The 19,911-nt window shown below is 40.5% G+C and overlaps 1 protein-coding gene across 9 annotated transcripts in view; it reads right to left on the reverse strand.

Moving 5' to 3' along the window:
- The window catches only part of LOC138760434 (CAP-Gly domain-containing linker protein 4), a 396,307-nt gene that overhangs the window by 92,645 nt on the left and 283,751 nt on the right, over positions 1 to 19,911 (reverse strand). For all 9 annotated transcript variants that reach the window (XR_011355597.1, XM_069931024.1, XM_069931023.1 and 6 more), the window contains one exon: positions 11,080 to 11,203. Coding sequence is in view for 8 of the 9 variants with exons in the window: in XM_069931024.1 (XP_069787125.1) it covers positions 11,080 to 11,203 (124 nt within the window). In the remaining variant the exon portion in view is untranslated. The remainder of the gene's footprint in view (positions 1 to 11,079; positions 11,204 to 19,911) is intronic.

Raw genomic sequence — 19,911 nt, forward strand, 5'->3', positions numbered from 1 at the left:
AGCTCTCAGGTCCAGGCCTGCCTCTCAAAGAGTCATGATAGGACAACCATTCTTTTTTTTGTCTATGTGATGCGTATTTTCCAAATTGCTACAGGTAACTGTCCACAAAATGCACCATGCTTCTTGCAGTCAGCACTTTCAGGTACTTAGCAGTCACATAAACAGTCCTTACATTGTCTGTGCAGCCTTAATATCCTACAAATACATTTTCCACATTGCTGTACATGAGGTAAGGAATATGCAATTAGAAATTATCTCTGAATATTTTAATTTTCTTTAAAAAGATTATGTAAATGATTCATAATTGCCCAGCAAAATCCATAAATGTCAAGCAATTAAATTAATATTTTTCAGTGTTGTTGGAATTTTAACCAGCACTTTCAAGACAATTTTGCCTTCTTAATAATTTCGTACAACAGTACTCAACATAACACTGTCCCCGAGCTCCTGAAACATTTAGAAAGGGCACATTTTTTCCCCAAAGATATTGATGAATCAGATTACTTTCCCTCGCAGGAAGCTTTTTATTGTGCATTTATCTACCAATATTCTCAAAGTACATTGCAAATTAGGAGCCAGGAACAGTCAGATTCACCAATATATCAGTACTGTCACAGCTTCCATGATTAGCATCAATTTGCTCATATTAATCCAGTAATTGTAATCTACTTTTAATTATTTCATACATTTTCAAAGCTTTACGGGGAACAAAGATGTATTATACGTCATAACGCATCAATAAAAAGCTTAATGAGAGCTCTCTGATGGAACAATCAACACTAAATGTGCTTTAATGTGATGATCTGAACTGACGAGATAAACTTTCAGAGGACAGACTATATATTAACTGGTGAGACACCAGACTAAGAGAATCATACATATTGCAAAGCACCAATTACAATGCCTTATGATTTTCATATTCTTTATTAGTTTCAGAATAGTTTGTAAAGAGGCCTTATTCACCATGAGAGAAAAATGGTCATACCTTTTATTGCTTTTATGCTAACATTCATGGGTAAGAGAAAGATTGTATTGTTGCTTTGGATTTGTCAGAGTCTTACAAAATCAAAAATAAGATATTCAAAATAAAACATTCATAGTTGCAAGTTAAGAGCCATACAAAGCTACAGAGGTGCAACAGGCCTTCAAATCTTCCTCAGAATTTAATCCCCAATCTTCTCCACTTTCCTAACTATTCCCTATAAATTCGTAAGAATGGAAATTCCAAAGAACAATGAGTAAAGAATTTTTCTTTGCGTTCTGAAATCAATGATTCTTTATCCTGGGGTGACTGCCCCTAGTTCTAGGGACCACAGCCAGAGGAAGGAGCTCCTCTATCCACCCAACCATCTCAAAAGAATATGTTTCAATGAAAACACCTCTTCTTCTGAACAATGATTGTAATGTGGTCCAAAGGTCAAGCCCCTTATCGCAGGAATCAATGTGATGAATCCATATATTATCTCTGAGACAAAAGTACCCTTGTTTTGGTAAAAATATTAAAACTACATACGGTATTAAAAAAAACCCTGTAACCTAACCCTGTTGTGTTAAAGGCCAAAATCTCATTTGCCTTGTTTGCTTGTTGTACCATGAACTCAACTTTCTATGTTTCAAAATTATTTTATCAATAATCCTGCATTTATCTGTTCCTCAATATTTAAAGAAAATGTTTTTTTTTCTATTCTGGCTACCAAAGTAAATAATCGTATATTTTCCCATATTATCTTCAAATCTGACCCTGTCATATTACTTCATTTAACATGCATATGTCCCATGACAGTCTCTTTCCATCTTTCTTTCAGCGAACTTTGCATTATCAATAAACTTAAGGCCCTTTCATGCCAAGCCTCTGCTTGGAGGATGGCTATAAGCACGGAGGAAAAAGGAATAAACTTACCTTTGATGGAGCAGCCTCAAAAGCAGTAGGGAGAGGAGAGGAGAGGAGAGAAGAGAAAAGGAGAGAATAGGAGAGAGGAGAAGGACAGAAAAGAAAAGAGTCCGGGGCAGGTAAGAAAACTTTTTTAAAAGTCTCTTACCAGGGTCTGCGGGGAGGAGTCGGCGTCGGAGGCGGCCATTGGTAGAGCGAGCGTACAGGAGAGTGTGTAGGGGTTAATTGGTAAAAGGCCAATAAATAAGAGGGACAGCGAGCGGCCCAGCGAGTGAGTGGCCCAGTGAAGGAGTGGGACTTCCAAGCTTTGGCTCATCAGGCTTTGGCGAAAGCAGGCGGAGAGAAAGCTAAGATAGTCTTTATTACTACTTCATTGGGGTAAGGGATGAGTGTTAAGGCTGTGTGTTGTCGGGAGTGCCGGATGTGGGAGGTCCTGGAGTCTTCCAGACTCCCAGATGTCCATATCTGCACTAGGTGTGTCGAGCTGCAGATTCTCAGGGACCGTGTTAGGGAACTAGAGCTGCAGCTCGATGACCTCAGGCTGGTTAGGGAAACAGAGGAAGTCATAGACAGGAGTTACAGCCAGGTGGTCACGCCAGGGCCACGGGAGGATGAAAGGTGGGTAACTGTTAGGAGAGGGACAAAAAAAACGTAAGGTGCCAGAGATGAGCCCTGTGAATGTAACCCTCAGCAATAAGTACGCCTATTTGAGCACTGTTGAGGGGGACATCAAGGTTGAGGGGAGCGACAGTGGCTGTGCCTCTGGCACGAGGTTGGCCCCTGTAGCTCAGAAAGGGAGGGAAAGGAAGAGGAGGGCAATTGTGGTAGGAGACTCCATAGTTAAGAGGACGGATAGGGGATTCTGCGGACGCAGCAAGGAGAACCGGATGGTGGTTTGCCTCCCTGGTGCCAGGGTCCGGGATGTTGCTGCTCGTGTCCTGGATATCCTAAAGTGGGAGGGATAGGAGCCAGAGGTCGTGGTACATGTAGGTACCAATGACATAGGGAGAAATAGAGAGGAGGTCCTAAAATGTGAGTACAGGCAGTTAGGTGGGGAGTTAAAAAGAAGGATCGCAAAGGAGGTAAACTCTGGATTACTCCCTGTGCCACGTGACAGTGTGAATAGAAATAGAATGAGGTGGAGGATTAACATGTGGCTGAAGGGGTGGAGTAAGGGGCAGGGTTTTAAGTTTCTGGATAACTGGGACCTTTTTTGGGGGAGATGTGACCTGTACAGTAAGGACGGGTTACACTTAAATCCCAGGGGGACCAGAATCCTGGCAGAGGTATTTGCTAAGGCTACTCAGGATCCTTTAAACTAGAATGGTTGGGGGGAGGGAACAAAATAGTACAGAGGAGTAAGGAGAAGGTTTGAATGCAAACAAAGAAAGTTTGTAGTAAGTATTTGAATATGGATGGGCAGGTGATAGAGAAGGGAAATGCTCTGGAAGAAGATGAAGTGCAATTGGCAGGAAAAGTAAATAATGTTGTCATTAAAGATGAGGGAAAACAGGGATTAAAAATTGAGAAATCTCTGAAATTCATATATTTTAATGCCAGCAGTATTGTAAAAAAGGTGGATGAGCTGAAGGTGTGGATTGATACTTGGAAGTATGATGTGGTAGCGATTAGTGAGACATGGTTGCAGGAGGGATGTGATTGGCAACTGAATATCCCTGGGTTTCGTTGTTTTAGGTGTGATAGAGTCGGAGGGGCAAGAGGAGGTGGGTTTGCATTGCTTGTCAGGGAAAATATTACAGCGGTGCCTAGAAAGGATAGACTAGAGGGCACATCCACGGAGGCTATTTGGGTGGAACTGAGGAGTAGGAAAGGAGAGGTTACACTTGTAGGGGTGTATTATAGACCACCCGGAGGGGACCGAGACCTAGAGGAGCAAATCTGTAGGGAGATAGTAGATATTTGTGATAAGCACAGGGTTGTAATTATGGGAGATTTTAATTTTCCACATATAGATTGGGAAACACATTCTGTGAAAGGACTGGATGGGTTAGAGTTTGTGAAATGTGTGCAAGATAGTTTTTTACAACAATATGTAGAGGTGCCGACCAGAGAAGGAGCAGTGTTAGATCTACTGTTGGCAAATGGGATGGGTCAAGTGATGGAGGTTAGTGTTGGCGAGCACTTCGGGTCCAGTGATCATAATGCCATCAGCTTCAATGTCATTATGGAAAGAGAGAAGTCAGGGCCAAGGGTTGAGGTTTTTGATTGGGGAAAAGCTAGATTTGAGGAGATGCGAAAGGACTTGCAGGGTGTGCATTGGGACAATTTGTTTTATGGGCAGGATGTAGTAGAGAGATGGAAGTCTTTTAAAGATCAGATTTTGAGAGTGCAAAAGCTTTATGTTCCTGTTAGGTTAAAAGGAGGGGCAAAAGGTTTGAGAGATCCGTGGTTTTCAAGGAATATTGGAAACTTGGTTCGTAGAAAAAGGGAGGCGTACATTAGATATAAGAAGCATGGAGTTAAGGAGATGTTTGAAAGATACATTGAGTGTAAGAGGAATCTTAAGAGAGGAATTAGGAAAGCTAAAAGAAGGTACGAGGAAACTATGGCAAGCAGGGTGAAAACTAATCCAAAAGAGTTCTACAAATATGTTAATGGTAAGAGGAAAGCTAGAGACAAAATTGGTCCCTTAGAAAATCAGAGCGGAAAACTGTGTGTGGAGCCTAGAGAAATGGGGGAGATATTGAACAGTTTCTTTTCTTCGGTATTCACTAAGGAGAAGGATATTGGGAGATGTGAGATAAAAAAAAAGCAAATTGGGTAAATATGGGGAATATAGAGATTACAAAATGTGTAGTTTTAAGGCTTTTGAAGAATATAAAGGTGGATAAGTCTCCGGGACCAGACAGGATCTTCCCCAGGACATTGAGAGAAGTGAAGGAGGAAATAACAGAGGCTCTGGCGGTAATTTTCCAAATGTCATTAGATATGGGGATAGTGCCGGAGGATTGGCGCATTGCGCATGTGGTTCTGTTATTTAAAAAGGGTTCAAGGAGGAAGCCTGGCAACTATCGGCCTGTAAGTTTGACGTCTGTGGTAGGTAAATTAATGGAGAAAATTCTTAGAGATAGTACTTATAAACATCTGGATAGACAGGGTCTGATCAGGAGCACTCAACATGGATTTATGGGAGGAAGGTCATGTTTGACCAATCTGATTGAATTTTTTGAAGAGGTGACTAGGAATGTGGATGAGGGTAGCGCAGTAGATGTTGTCTATATGGACTTCAGTAAGGCCTTCGATAAGGTACCACATGGAAGGTTAGTTAGGAAGGTGCAGTCTTTAGGTATAAATTTTAAGATAGTCAAATGGATTGAACATTGGCTGAAAGGGAGAGGCCAGAGAGTGGTAGTGGATAATTGTCTGTCAGGTTGGAGGCCGGTGACCAGTGGTGTGCCTCAAGGATCTGTATTGGGCCCATTGTTGTTCGTTATATACATTAATGATCTAGATGATGGGGTGGTGAATTGGATTAGTAAATATGCAGACGATACTAAGATAGGTGGAATAGTGGATAATGAAGAAGGTTTTCAAGGATTGCAGAGGGATTTGGGCTGCTTAGAAAAGTGGGCTGAAAAATGGCAGATGGAATTTAATGCTGATAAGTGTGAGGTGCTTCATTTTGGTAAGAAGAATCAGAACAGGACATACGTGGTAAATGGGAGAGCATTGAGGAATACAGAAGAGCAGAAAGATTTAGGAGTAACGGTACATCGTTCCCTGAAGGTAGAAACTCACGTGAATAGGGTGGTGAAGAAGGCTTTTAGTATGCTGGCCTTTATCAATCATTGCATGGAATATAGGAGTTGGGAGGTGATGTTGAGATTGTATAAGACGTTGGTGCGGCCTAATTTGGAGTTCTGTGTGCAGTTCTGGTCGCCTAATTATAGGAAGGATATAAACAGAGTGGAGAGAGTGCAGAGAAGGTTTACCAGAATGTTACCTGGGTTTAAGCATCTAGAGTATAGGGAGAGATTGGACAGATTAGGTCTTTATTCTTTGGAGCGTAGAAGGTTGAGAGGGGATTTGATAGAAGTATTTAAGATTATGAAAGGGATAGACAGAGTGGATGTGGATAGACTATTTCCGTTAAGAGGAGGAAAGATTAAAACAAGAGGACATGAGGTAAGAATTAGGGGGAAGAGATTTAGAGGTAACATGAGGGGGAACTTCTTTACTCAGAGAGTGGTAGCCGCGTGGAATGATCTTCCGGGAGAAATAGTGGCGGCGGAGTCAATTGTATTATTTAAGAAAAGGTTGGACAGGTATATGGATGAGAAGAAGATGGAGGGTTATGGGCATTGTGCAGGGAGGTGGGACTAGAAAGGGGTGTTTGGTTCGGTGCGGACTAGAAGGGCCTAATGGCCTGTTTCCGTGCTGTAATTGTTATGTTATGTTATGCTCTTGAGTCGCATTCATGTTAAGCGGTGCCTCGTAACACCCTCCAGAGGCGATGGAGGAAGGATGACTGATGTGGTGGCACCGCCCATCATAAATATGCGACAATGTTTCCCAGAACAGTTCCAGCTGCATGGGGGATTATGGATAGGGAAAATGGTCATTGCTCTGCTGCATTTTGAGCCACTGACGAGTGGCCCTGTTGGCCAAAGCAGCCCAGTGAGGTGCAAAGTGGCCGGCGGAGCTGTCAGAGCCTGCACCAGTTGCCTCCTTACTGCCCCCATTGGCCGCCCCTGCCCTGATGGCCTCTGCCCTGATGGTCCCCGCCCTCACAGCTCCCGCCGGCCGGCCCTGCCCTGAGGGGGTCATGGAGGGAGAGTGGTGAGTGGGTGGAAGAGAGTGGGGAGCTGGGTCACTGGCTGACAGCATTATCGCAACATCATCAGCCCACAGCAGCTGTACATTGCAGCTGGCCACGGTGCATTCATAGAGGTAAGTCTCCCAATGTAAGAGTGGAGAACCTCCGCCTTCACGGTCAGGGTTTTTCACAGCATGAAAGGGCCTTGACATACTTTATTCTATATTCCTATGACTGTCATTTTCATGATAAGAAAAAATTGAAGGCCAAATATTGATAATTATGTCACTCCATAAAAGCAAACTGCTAACCTGACATGAAGGACTGAAACACGAACGACACTGTGATTGTACAAAAAACAGACATTTTTAAATTTTAAATTTAAATTTAGACATACAGCAAATAACAGGCCATTTCATCCCTTGAGCCCATGCCGCCCAATTACACCCAATTAACCTACAACCCCTGGTACATTTCAAAATGCTGAAGGAACTGCAGCATCCATCAGAGATAAAAATATATTATCCATGTTTCAGGCCTGAACCCTTCTTCAAGGAATAAGAAAAGAACTGGAAGTGTAAGAATAAAGAGACTGAAGGCTGGCTGTGGAGGAGTCCACACCAACAAAAGGTGTTATTTGGAATATGATAAGAGGACAGGTGAGAATTGATTTTGATTCTGTGAAAAGAGACAGAGGGAAAAGGCAGACAGAGCTGGGAGAAAGGCAGAAAGAGGGATGAAGAGGGTGGGTGGGGGGGGGGGGGTGTTGAGATTGGGTTGGTTTAATGGAAATAAATGGCCACTATAAAGTTCCTAAGATTTAATATTACATACATTGTGATTTCAGAAGATAAATCTTTCATGTGTTCATGTGAAATGAATATATTAAGTTAGCTATAGCAGGAATGTATTGACACTAATTTAATGCATTTGTTACAATACATAACAATACAACTGTGTTAATTCTTCCTCCATTTTTATTTTGATTGCATAGCGATAATTTACGTTACAAGTTGATCTATGGTGAGGCAAATGGTTTCAAGTGAACTACTAATAAGGAATAGTATTGGTTAAGCAACAAATATTATTTTCCCAGGCATACATAAAAGAAGAGATGCATCCTTGCACAAAATGACATCTGCAAGACGAAAATATTTGCAACGCATCAGGGTCATCAGTCAATCTATGTGTTGATTGATGGATGGATAACTTCCTCCATTCATTATTTATCTACACCACTACAGAAACAGATTAAAGCCTATAACCTGACTCAATGTCAAGCAATTGAAAGACCAAAGCTTTGTTCTGGAAATGTGCAGCAATTACAGCAACGACTTTGTTACTTTACAAAACTGAATGATACTGCGTGAAGAGACAAAAATATCCAGCAATAATGACACATATCCGACATAAAAATTTTGAATTTGTTCTTTGTATTTTATTATGCTTCGTTTGATTGCTTCTAGAGAGAACTGAAAGCTATTTTTTTTCTTGCATTGTAACCAACATTTTTGGCTCATTTATATTGCAATTAACCAGACACCAAGTTAATCGAGATTAGTTTTCACGTCTTGAGTGCATGATAAATTGAAGCTGTTTTACAACTTCTCAATGACCTTCTCAATAACCTCACCTTCTTTCATGATGATCTAGAAAAGTCTCAAGCTCATCTTTATTTGAAAACAAAATTGGTGCATTGTCCTTTACAATCAGGGTTTTGAAATGAAATATTAATAAGTATTATTTTACCATCACCAATAAGAAAATAAAACATCAGTCGATGAAGCTTTTTCCTTGCCAGTGATGTACCTTTGTGACAAAGGGCGCCTGCAGCCACAGTGTTACCAAATTAGACCTGTTACTTTAGTCCACAGTATTCTATGTGTCATCCTAACTCATGCATTTTCCTAACTCCTGCTTCTTTATGGCACAATATTTATTCAACTGGAAGAATATACATGTCCCTCAACTCAAATATGATTTAAAGCATTCTGAAAATACACAGAAGGTCAGCTATATAAACTGTCCATCCTTTTTATGGATGTGTAACTTATTAATGTGCAAACCCCAAGGGTGATGAAGAACCAGAAAAACTACACTAGAAATTGTGATGGTCCAAAGAGAGGGCCCACGTACATAGATCATAAAAAAATCACAAAGAATACCATAAGACATAGGAGCAGAAATAGGCTATTCAGTCCATCAAGCTGACTAGCCTTTCTTTTTGTGAGTATAATAAACAGCACAAGGCATTGAAATTTATCAGTGTGTTTTTTAGGAAGCGTGGTTGGTTTTAGCAAAATAACCCCTGAATTCCAAGGAGCAAATTATGAATGAGCAATTATGAAGACTAAGCTACATTCCCTGGGGAAAATGGTTAAGATGATATTAAATGGAATTGATGCAGTAAATAGAAAATAAAGCAATTAATTCTATTTAGGAAATCCACAACAAAAGATCATGGTCTAAAAATTAGACTTGAGTCTTTCAGATCTGAAGTCACTAAATACAAAAGTGATAGAAATTTGAATTTTTTTTCCATGAATGACGTCAATTGGACATTACAAATCTGAGACTGACATAATGTTTGTTAAGACGAGGCATTAAAGGATATGGTTCAATGGTAAGTATTTGTAATTGGATCACAGAGCAACACGAACATTGAAATAATGAGCTAAATGGTCTACTCTATTCATATACTGGAATGGGCAATGTGAGAGTACATGCAGAATAAGAGTACAGACAAGAAGATCATTGGGCAATTGGGCCAGTTGGAGTGACATCCTGTTGGCAGAAGTACATCAGTAAATCAAAGTGAAACACCAAGTGAGATGTGAATTTGTGTAGCAAGAACTTCAGGCACTGCAACTTCCAATAATGTGTGTTGAGCTATGTAAATAATAGCTATATATTTGCAAGCATGGAACTGGGGAACATAAACCAAAAGGATTTATTGTAATTGTGAATAAACTATGTTGCAAATACTCAGCAGATCATTTCAGACTTCTAGCATCCTCTGTGTATAACATAATTTTGGAATTATATATAGTGTCTAAAGTATGGAACTGACCAATTGTTATTGAAATAATTTGTAGGTTTGCTCTGTTGTTCAAAGTTATTTGTTGTGATTTTAACTTAAAAACTTGTAAATTAAATGCATTGTTTTGATTTGATAGCAAGTGTATAATGCAACTTGTTTTCTTGTAGCATGCTGTAAAATACAAGCGATGCTGCATCTGTTGTAATGGCAACGTTGATGCTGGTGTGGAGCGGGAGACACAGGGTACCTTTGCTGGTTCCTGTTACCTGGTCGTTATGCTGATGGTCCCATATAGGTTTGAAATGGCCTATAGAAGAGGCCAACAGTGTTTACTTTTAACATCAGCAATTCCATGCCTAAGATTCAGAAGGTCCAGATTCAGAACTGAGATGAGGAATTTATTTACTAGCGAGTTATGAACCAATGGAACTTGTTACCGCAGATGGTTATGGAGGTATATTTGAGATCAAGGGAGACATGTTCTTGATAAGGAAGAGAATCAAGGGTTATGGGAAGACTGTAGTAGAAAGGGGTTGAAAAGAAGAATAAATCAGCTATAATGTAATGACGAGACAAACCTGATGGGAAGAATGGCCTAATTTTTGTCAGATGTCTTATGATCTTATATATTAACTAGGAGGAATTTCATTAATGACTTAGGAGTTAAACAAGAAAGTCTGCAGACACTGTGAATGTAGTTCAATACACAAAAGTGCTGGATAAACTCAGCAGTTTACACAGTGTTTTTTATGTGACAACTAGATGGCATTAACAATGACTTTTCTAGTTTCTTTAAGTCCCTTTCCTTGTCTATCTCTCTCTCTCTCTCTCTCTCTCATCCACCCCCTCTCGCTGTTACTTCCCAGCTTTTTTCTCTTCTGCCCTCCCATCCATATCCACCTAAGACCTCTTGCCTGTGGGCCTGTGCTCCTTGTCCCACACTTCCCCCCCCCCCCACCATTTTATTCAGGAACCTACCTGCTTTTTGCTTATAACCTTGAAAAAGGGCTCAGGCCTGAAACATTGGTTATAAAGAATGCTGCGTGGCCCCCTGATATTTTCCAGCCATAAATAACTTCCTCATTTTACATGGGATTGTATATGGTACATACATCCTATTAGGTTTCTATGGAATAAGTTTCTATGAGAATTCAAGCATTAATTTAGAAGACATCTTTAAAAATGTGCTAGTCATCATGAGTAAAAAAAGAGGCATGGCTTAAATTGTTATTTTGTCTTTCTACAAAACAATATGGTAGTTCATACAGTTGATATCACAAATCAATTTCTCTATTTCATTTGTTAAGATGCAGTGGTTAATTTGTTATTTACATACATGCTTAAAGCATGCCCAAAATGTATGTCCCTTACCTCTGAACTCTTGATGGAGGTGCAAACACCCCATGCTTTGGCTGACAGGTGAAATATTGCATGCCCCCCACTGAGCCATTGTTTCTGCCATTTGGTTTATCCAACTCAATCCCATACCAATAACCTACAAAATAACACAAGAGTAAGAACTGAAAAGCATCAATAACAATTTTATCTGCAGATTCACCCTGAATCAAGTCAACAAAAATTGATATTTGACTCTCATTAAATATTTGCAATCAGGCAGTTTTGGGAACCAAAACAATATTTGTAAGATACACACCAAAATGCTGGAGGAACTCAGCTAGTCTTTTCAGCATCTATAGATATATTGTTGATGTTTCGGGCCTGAGCCCTTCTTCAAGGAAAAATCCAGAAAAGGGAGAAACAGGATGTATCAGAAAGTTTCAAAATTCAAACAATGGGGGAGGAATCCAGTCCAACAAAAGGGTGCATATGATAAGGGTTTAGGTAGAATTTATCGTGTCTGTGCAAAAGGAGACAGGGAATGGAGAGACAACAGGGGAAGAAGGGGGTGGGGTTAACAAAAGCTAGAGAAGTCGATATTAATTCCATCTGGCTGGACGGTGCCAGTCGGCAGATAAGGTGTTGTTCCTCCCATTTATGGCTGCTCTCAGTCTGGCAGTACATGAGGTCATGGACAGATATGTTGGCAAGGAAATGGGAAGGAGAACTGAAATGGGTGACCACTGGAAGATCCACACTATTGCGGCAGACAGAGCCAAGGTCCTCAACAAAGCGATCTCCCAGTTTGCACCCAAGAGTATCCGATGTAAAGGAGACCACAGTGGGAAAACCAGATGAAGTAGATGACCCCTGCAGATTCACAATTGAAATGTTGCTTCACTTGGAAGGACTGCTTGGGGTCCCGAATGGTGCTGAGGTAGGAGGTATGGGCACAAGTGGAGCATTTCCTGCAGTCATGGGGTAGTCCTAAGGGGACAAATGGTGAGAAGGGAGGAATGAACAAGGATTCATGGAGGGAGTGTTACATGTGGAAGGCAGAGAGCGGAGGAGAGGGGAATATATGTCTAGCAGTGGGATCACATAGTAGGTGATGCAAATAGCAGAAGAGGATGTGTTGGACAAGTAGAATCCTGTCCTTGTTTGTTGTGCATTGGGGTGGATGGAGCCAGAGCAGATGTATGGGTAATGGAAGATATGCAGGTAAATTCCATATTGATGGTGGTAGAGGGAAAGCCACGTTGTTTGAAGAAGGATGGCATCTCTAATGACCTGGCATGGAAGTCCTCATGATGGAGATGGTGGAATTGAGAGAATGGAATGGAGTCCTTACAGGGGACAGGGTGGGAAGAGGTGTAGCCAAGGTAGCTGTGGGAGGTGGTGGGTTTATAGAAGATGTCTGTCGAGAGTTTGTCTCTTGAAATGGAGAGAGAGAGAGAGAGAGAGAGAGATCGAGGAAAGGGAGAGTGTTGCTAGAGATGGAAGCCGGCAAGGCTACTGGCCACCATTATGTCAACCTTCTACAGGATCTCCATCGAAGCGTCCTGGCCAGCTGCATCATAGTGTGGCATGGTTGCTGCAGAGAAATGGATTGGATGTCAATCCACAGGATGATAAGAGGGACAGAGAGGATCACTGGAGTCTCCCCCGACCCCCGACACACCCCCCTCCATTGATGTGCAAAATCATTGAGGACCCCTTCCACCCCGTACATAGCATCTTTCAGGAAAGAGACACAGGAGTATTAGAGCCAGCACCACCAGGCTGAGAAACAGCTAATTCACACAGGCAGTGAGAATGCTGAAAGACCGAAGGAACTGCTCAGAATAACCATCCAAGACTCTCAAAATCACAAAAAAAATTATTTATTTGTATATATGAACACATCCTGCTTGTGTATTGTTTGTCTGTATGTGTGTTATTTCTGATTGTGTGTCTATGTGATGACTTAGCGGTTAGCTTAATGCCTTTACAGCACCAGCGATCGGGACGGGGGTTCGAATCCCACGCTGTCTGTAAGGAGTTTGTACGTTCTCCCTGTGTCTGTGTGGGTTTTCTCTCTGGGTTCCTCCCACCATTTGAAACATGTAAATTGGCCAGCACCAACACATGGGCCGAAATGACCTGCTACTGTGCTGTGTGTCTACATTTAAAAAAAATTAAATTAATGCTGTTTTGTCAGGGTGTGCAATCAGATGGCAATAAACTTGACTTGACTATCTTGTCCTTGCAACAGAATACCCTATGATGGTTTTTCAACTACACTATTACTGACACCATTACCTTCCATTCCTTTGGCTTTAACTACCTTTTAACCTCACACTGCCTCAAAACAATATAGCATCAGTTTCTATAATTATCCTGATGTTCCAGTTCTGCCATGCATCCATTTAGACATCATGGTAATTTTCTTTTACTTCTCATGGTCCCTAGGAATTTGCTTTCAGTATCAGTTTAACATAGATAAAAATGTGATAATGAACCTGTCTTATCTAATAGTGACCACATTTTATCAAAGGAAATAAGATCAGACTGCATGAACAGATAGAACATTAGGTCGCTGGCTCTTTCCTTTTGTGACATAGACTAAAGTTAGTACACAAAAGGACATTCACTTGTATAGCTTGCTTAATTTCAATTTCTCAGAGTGTACCAAAGCCACTAAATTACTTATGGATTATAAACATTTTAGTGGCATGTGGGAAAAAAAACAACCAATTCGTACACAATGAGATAGATGACCTCATAATTTTTTTCTAATGTTACATGAAATGATAAATGTTGGTTGGGAAATTAGGAGAAACACAGTTTGAATCTATGATCTGCAGCTCAGAAACTAAATGGCAACCAACCATCACGCAGATGGGATTAGTGTATAAGTAATTTGGTTGGCCTAGGCACAGTGGGCCGAAGAGCCATTTCTGAGCGAGACGACTGATTAATTCACCTGACTAAGGGCTCAGTGGTGAAAAATCAGTAACCTTTGACTTCCTATGGCCTGCTGCATAACCTGCTGAGTTTCCCCGACACACTGAGTCAAGACTGAAATTTCAAAAAGAAACTACAATTAATTAGAGACACAAAAGAATGCATACACTGAAATCTGAAGCAAAGAGCAAACTGCTGGAGGAGCTCAGTGGGTCATGCAGGATCTGTCGGGGTGGTGGGCGGGAAGGAATTTTTGACACATCTGGATAATTAATTATGTTGAAAAGAGATTTTATCAAAATATTTTGGAACAATTAGTTCTGTTCACTTCTATTTTAAATTAGCATGATTTCTAATAACACGAACTGATCTATGAGAAAATCCATTGACACCCAAACCTATGTATCATCATGGCTTAAAATGTCTTGCAATCTTCCTGTGAGAATAATGCATTGTGACATGAATTCTAAAAATATACCTCTCAGTTTATGCTTAACTTTTTTAATAATGCATGTCCAACTTTAAATATTTTACTTGATGGGTGTAATCTTTATTCTCAATGGGAAAGATTCAGCTGTTTTTCAATGTACTGTAGCTTATTATCATGGCAGCTGGTATCATTCTTTACAATATGGCAATTCACTATAAAGTCAATTTTGCTTCATTTGGAGGCAATTTTGTATCTTATTTTTTTAGGTTCAGGGCCTTCCCTAGGAAATGAGCCTATAATCTAAGAAGACACTTTTATACCTTGTAAATGAAGCACTGCACATTACTACTTTCAAATTTTAACCTAAAAACCCATTACAGTACTGCAGATGGGAAAAGTCCCACTGCACATTTCAATGAAGTGCAAGAGAGAGTCCCTTTTCCCCTGGCCAGCATTTATCCAACACCAAATCTTATAATAATGGCGAACTGTCTAATTATTTTTATGGCACCTTTGCTGACATGTTGCCTATCAAAGAGGATACATTTCTTTATTGGCAGTAAGAGAGTTTGGGATATTGTGAGGTCATGAAAGTCACCTGAATGACAGTAAATGGTACACTATATACGTCTCTCACCAGGAACACTGTGCATTAATGAAGTTGCCAGAATGTCATGTTAGACAACAATTCTGTCTACATTTATTTGGAAAATTCACTATCTTCTTTGTAGATCCAGGTTATCAGCGTGCAGCACGCCAGAAAACTCTGCCAAAGTCCTTTTTCATTTTGTTTATGAAATGTGGACTACTAGCAAGGCTAACATTTATTGACTATTCGTAATTATCAATAAGAAGATTGTGGAAGCTTTCATTAACTAGGATATTCCCACTAAGGACACAAATCATGTATTTGGGACTGAGGTGGTATGTTATTACACCACTAGGTCACCAGGTGTTTGGGAAATTAACCTGGTGACCTTGCATATCTAAACCGGTGGAGACCCATCCCCCCTCATTCTGGCCTAGGCTTGCACAGAGGCAAGACCTCAAGACCTAGCTGTATATATTAGCCTATTAAAACTAGCGTTTTACCTGCACTCTGCTTCGTGTGATTTGATGCTAGTCGCCATCAGGGACATAGGTCCTTAGGATATTTAGTAGATGGAACACATGGGCATTGATGGTGAAATAAGTCAGCATTTCTGATGCCATTAACTGAATGGAATACAACACGCAAATGTGCTGGAGAAATTCAGCAGGTCACACAGCATCCAGAGGAGTAAAGGATAACGTTTCAGGCCTGGGCCCTTCAACAGGTTCAAGCAAAAACTGACAAGTGTCTGAATAGAAAGGTCAGAGGAGGAGGAGAGGAGGGATGAAGGAAGAGGCAGGGTGCTGAGCACAGGTTAACAGTTAAGAGGTAATAGAAGTTGGATACAAATGGGAGGGTGAAAGTGGGATACAAGTGAGAGGGTAAAAGAGAATAAAGTTGAGAAGTGATGTGGGGAGAGGGCTGGGGTAGCTCTCTGACAGGAAAAGAAAGAAAAGGGGATGCGGAGCTGGAGGAAAGATGACAGAGGGTGAGGGAGAGATAGAAACTGGGGGAAGGGTCATCGGAAATCAATGCCATCTTGTTGGAGACTGCCTCCAACTTGCCAGTGGCCTCAGTGTGGCCTCTCGCAAGAGGAAAAGGAAAAATGTCAGTGAGGCAATGGTGTGTGGGATTGAAATGGTTGGCCACTGGGATGTCCTTACTGTTGCAGACTGAACATAGGTGCTAAACTAAACAATCTCCCAGTCTGTATCCAGTCTCACCGATGTATAGGAGGCAACCATGGGAGCACCAGATTCTGTGTTACCTACTCCAGCACATCGACACCAGCATCAGCAGACTTTCTTGGTTAACTAACTGAATGGGATTCTTTGTCTTAAATTGAATCCAAGTAGGTTAGTGTTGATGGAGCTGCACTTGTCCACAAAAGTGAAGTATTTATTTATACCCCTGGCTTGTGGCTTGTGGATGGCATAGACTTTGGGGACAAAGGAGGAGAAGCACAGTATTATGTGACTTTGTCAATTAAGTTTCTGGTCAATGTCTTTTTCTTCTTTCTTCTTTGGCTTGGCTTCGCGGACGAAGATTTATGGAGGGGGTAAAAAGTCCACGTCAGCTGCAGGCTCGTTTGTGGCTGACCAGTCCGATGCGGGACAGGCAGACACGATTGCAGCGGTTGCAAGGGAAAATTGGTTGGTTGGGGTTGGGTGTTGGGTTTTTCCTCCTTTGCCTTTTGTCAGTGAGGTGGGCTCTGCGGTCTTCTTCAAAGGAGGCTGCTGCCCGCCAAACTGTGAGGCGCCAAGATGCACGGTTTGAGGCGTTATCAGCCCACTGGCGGTGGTCAATGTGGCAGGCACCAAGAGATTTCTTTAGGCAGTCCTTGTACCTTTTCTTTGGTGCACCTCTGGCGGTGGTCAATGTAGTGAAACATGAAAGACTGCAAATGCTGTGATTATAGTGTAAAAAAAAATGTTGGAGGAACTCATCAGCAGGCCCTGCAGTATCCCATAGGAGGTAAAGATATGCAATCAACATTTCAGCCCTGAGCCCTTTGATCTCCTGGCTGCCGATAGTTGAAGGATTTGACAATGGTATTACTGTTGAATTTAGATTTGTTGAATGTAGTGATTAGCATATATTTGAGTGCCAGGAATATTACACAGCACTCATCACTAACAAATCTGTTCTACTTATCTGTGAATAGAACTGAAAATGGAAATCTTCAGTCATTATTTCTCCCTCTCATCTCATAATGGAGAAAAGGCCATTAATGAAATACGTAGTTGATGAAAGCTGGATAATATCATGGGGCTGAGATGGTCAGCCTCTAACAATAAACACTTTCAATCAGGGAAAACGCCAGTCTGTAAAGACAGAGGTTCTTCGCCCTTACGGCCAAAGACGTACCTTTCTGAATGTGCCGTGGCCGGTTCTGAGGAGCCAATTCCAACCCTTCTCAGGGAAGGATAATCGGCAGAGCGCAATGCTCTGCTCCCTGACCTGAATGTACAGCCTCTGCAAGTGGCTGGTTAGGGGCATGCTGATGGTGCTGAGAAACAAGGCATGAAAAAGACCTGGCCTAGATCATTTGAACATACAGATAGATATTGTCTTCTACATTGCTGGAAAACAAAATTGCCTTGAAAAGTGTTGATATAATACAGCACTCTACAGGATTCCATTTTACAATGTGGGGTCATTATTTCTGAAATATATGCTCATTGGCACAACGAACCATGTGAAACACAAAAGTCTGCAGATGCTGTGAATGTAGTAAAAAACAGATCACAATGAGAGAAATTCAACTGGTCTTTCAGTGTCCATATGAGAAAAAAAATACATTGCTGACGTTTCGGGCCTGAGCCCTTCAAGGAATAAGCAGAATGAGCCAGAAACAGGAAATCTCGGAATTCAGACAGTGCCAGCTGGGGAAGGAATCCGGTGCAACAAAAGGTGTTCATTGGATATGATCAGGGGAAGGTGAGAAATGATTACGTCTGTGTGAAAGGAGACAGGGAAAAAGGAGATACACAGAGCTGGGGGAAGGTGGTCACGACTATCTTCTATAAAAATATTAACTGTGGAAAAAGTTGGTTATTTTTAGGACTTTTAAATAGAATGAGACCAAAACATAGAATGTTTATCATCAAATTAATAAATATATTCAAAATATATTCATTATTTTCAAGGTTGGCAACATTATCTGAATTCATTAATTTGATTATGAACTGAGATTGTTTCTAGAAGATAACCCATCAACTTTATAAGCTAGACCATAGAAAATAAAAACTAATTTAGAGACAGCCATCCCTCACATGCCTATCATTTGGTTTCTAGGTAAATAATTAAAGAAATTATTCATGTTTAAGAAACTGTATTTTTCAGACTTTCCATTTCTTTCTGGACCTCTCCCTTCTGTAAAATTAGCTTAATTTTTTGCTCCAGTCTTAACAGTTAACAACTTGTATTTCCATGATAATCATGTTAATGATGTTAAACTCATCTTCCTGTAGTTCTATGGCTTGTCCTTACAGTCCTTTGTAAATAAATGTACATCATTATCCACTCTCCTATCTTCTGCTACCGCATCCATGGCTAGGGAAGACATAAAAATCTCTAAATGTCCCTGCGTAACTTCTTCCATAGCTTCCATAAATTTTAGGATACAATCAAGTCAAGTCACCTTTAATTATCGTTCATGCTATACTCACACAGTAAAGATGAGATAGTATTTCTCCAGGACCAAGGAGCATATTTACATAAATATAAGTTAGAATAGAAGTTAAACACATTGAAGTATTAAAAACATTAAGATGTATACAGTGAAGGTCCACAGTACACTATCCACATATGTTCTCGGGTCTTGGAATTTAACTCATTCATGTGCCTACCCATCCCTAGTTATTCTGGTTTTGCAATGTGAATATATTTCAGGATATCACTATTCTCTTTCCCAAAACCCCTAACTTCTATGACTTTCTCCATGACAATATAGATGATCATGTCAATCATTAATGGGACCTACTCTCTCTCTCATTACCCTTTTGCTCTAATGTAGTTATATGATTTCTTCGCATTTTCCTTTACCTTACCTACCAATGATATCTCACATCTCCTGCCTCTAGATTATGACCTAAAACCATGTGTAAATTGCAAAGAGCAACAGATTAGAAGGATAAATGCATGGTTGGTGGAATGATGCAGGATGCAGGGTTTTTATTTCACGGGGCATTGTCATCAGTTCTGGAGAAAGAGGAACAGTTTTGTTAGAATAGCTCCAGGTAAACTGAGCTGGGACCAGTGTCCTAGCGAATTTAGTAATTTAGGGAAGTGGTAAGAGTTTGAAACCAATGAAATGTGGGTAACAATAAGGCGCATAGAGTTAAGAAAAAGATTTATTCAAATGTCATTTAAAAGAAAATAAAGCTGTAAAGTAGAGCGGCCAAAGGAAAGAAAAGGGAGAGAGAACAAAGATATTAGAAGAATAATGATCAAGGTGATTTCATGAAAAATTAGGAACAGGTTAAATCTAAAGGTGCTATGTCAAAATATGCATTATATTTAAAATAAACAGATGAATTAACAAAATTCAACATTAACTTACCAAAAGATATGTGTTTAATCTAATAGCATGAATGCAGAGTGCTTAATGGTGGGAATTTTCCAAAAATAGTAACGTTTAGAAAGAATATGCTAAGTAGAAAAAGAGTCCTACCTTGATTGTAAACAAATTGATTAAGAAAATAAACAGAAAAGATTAAAGCTTGAAAATCAATATTTCACAGGTGCTCTAACTGTTGACGTGGTATGGGTGGAGTACAATTCCAAAAATAAAAAGGAGCATTAAATATGGCATATATAATCTTTGGGGCAGTTGGGGTGGCACAATTAGCGTAGCGATTAGCTCAATGCAATCGAGACCGTGGTTCAGATCCGG

This window comes from Narcine bancroftii, chromosome 4 (genome assembly GCF_036971445.1).
Source record: "Narcine bancroftii isolate sNarBan1 chromosome 4, sNarBan1.hap1, whole genome shotgun sequence".
In the NCBI taxonomy this organism is placed as follows: domain Eukaryota; kingdom Metazoa; phylum Chordata; class Chondrichthyes; order Torpediniformes; family Narcinidae; genus Narcine; species Narcine bancroftii.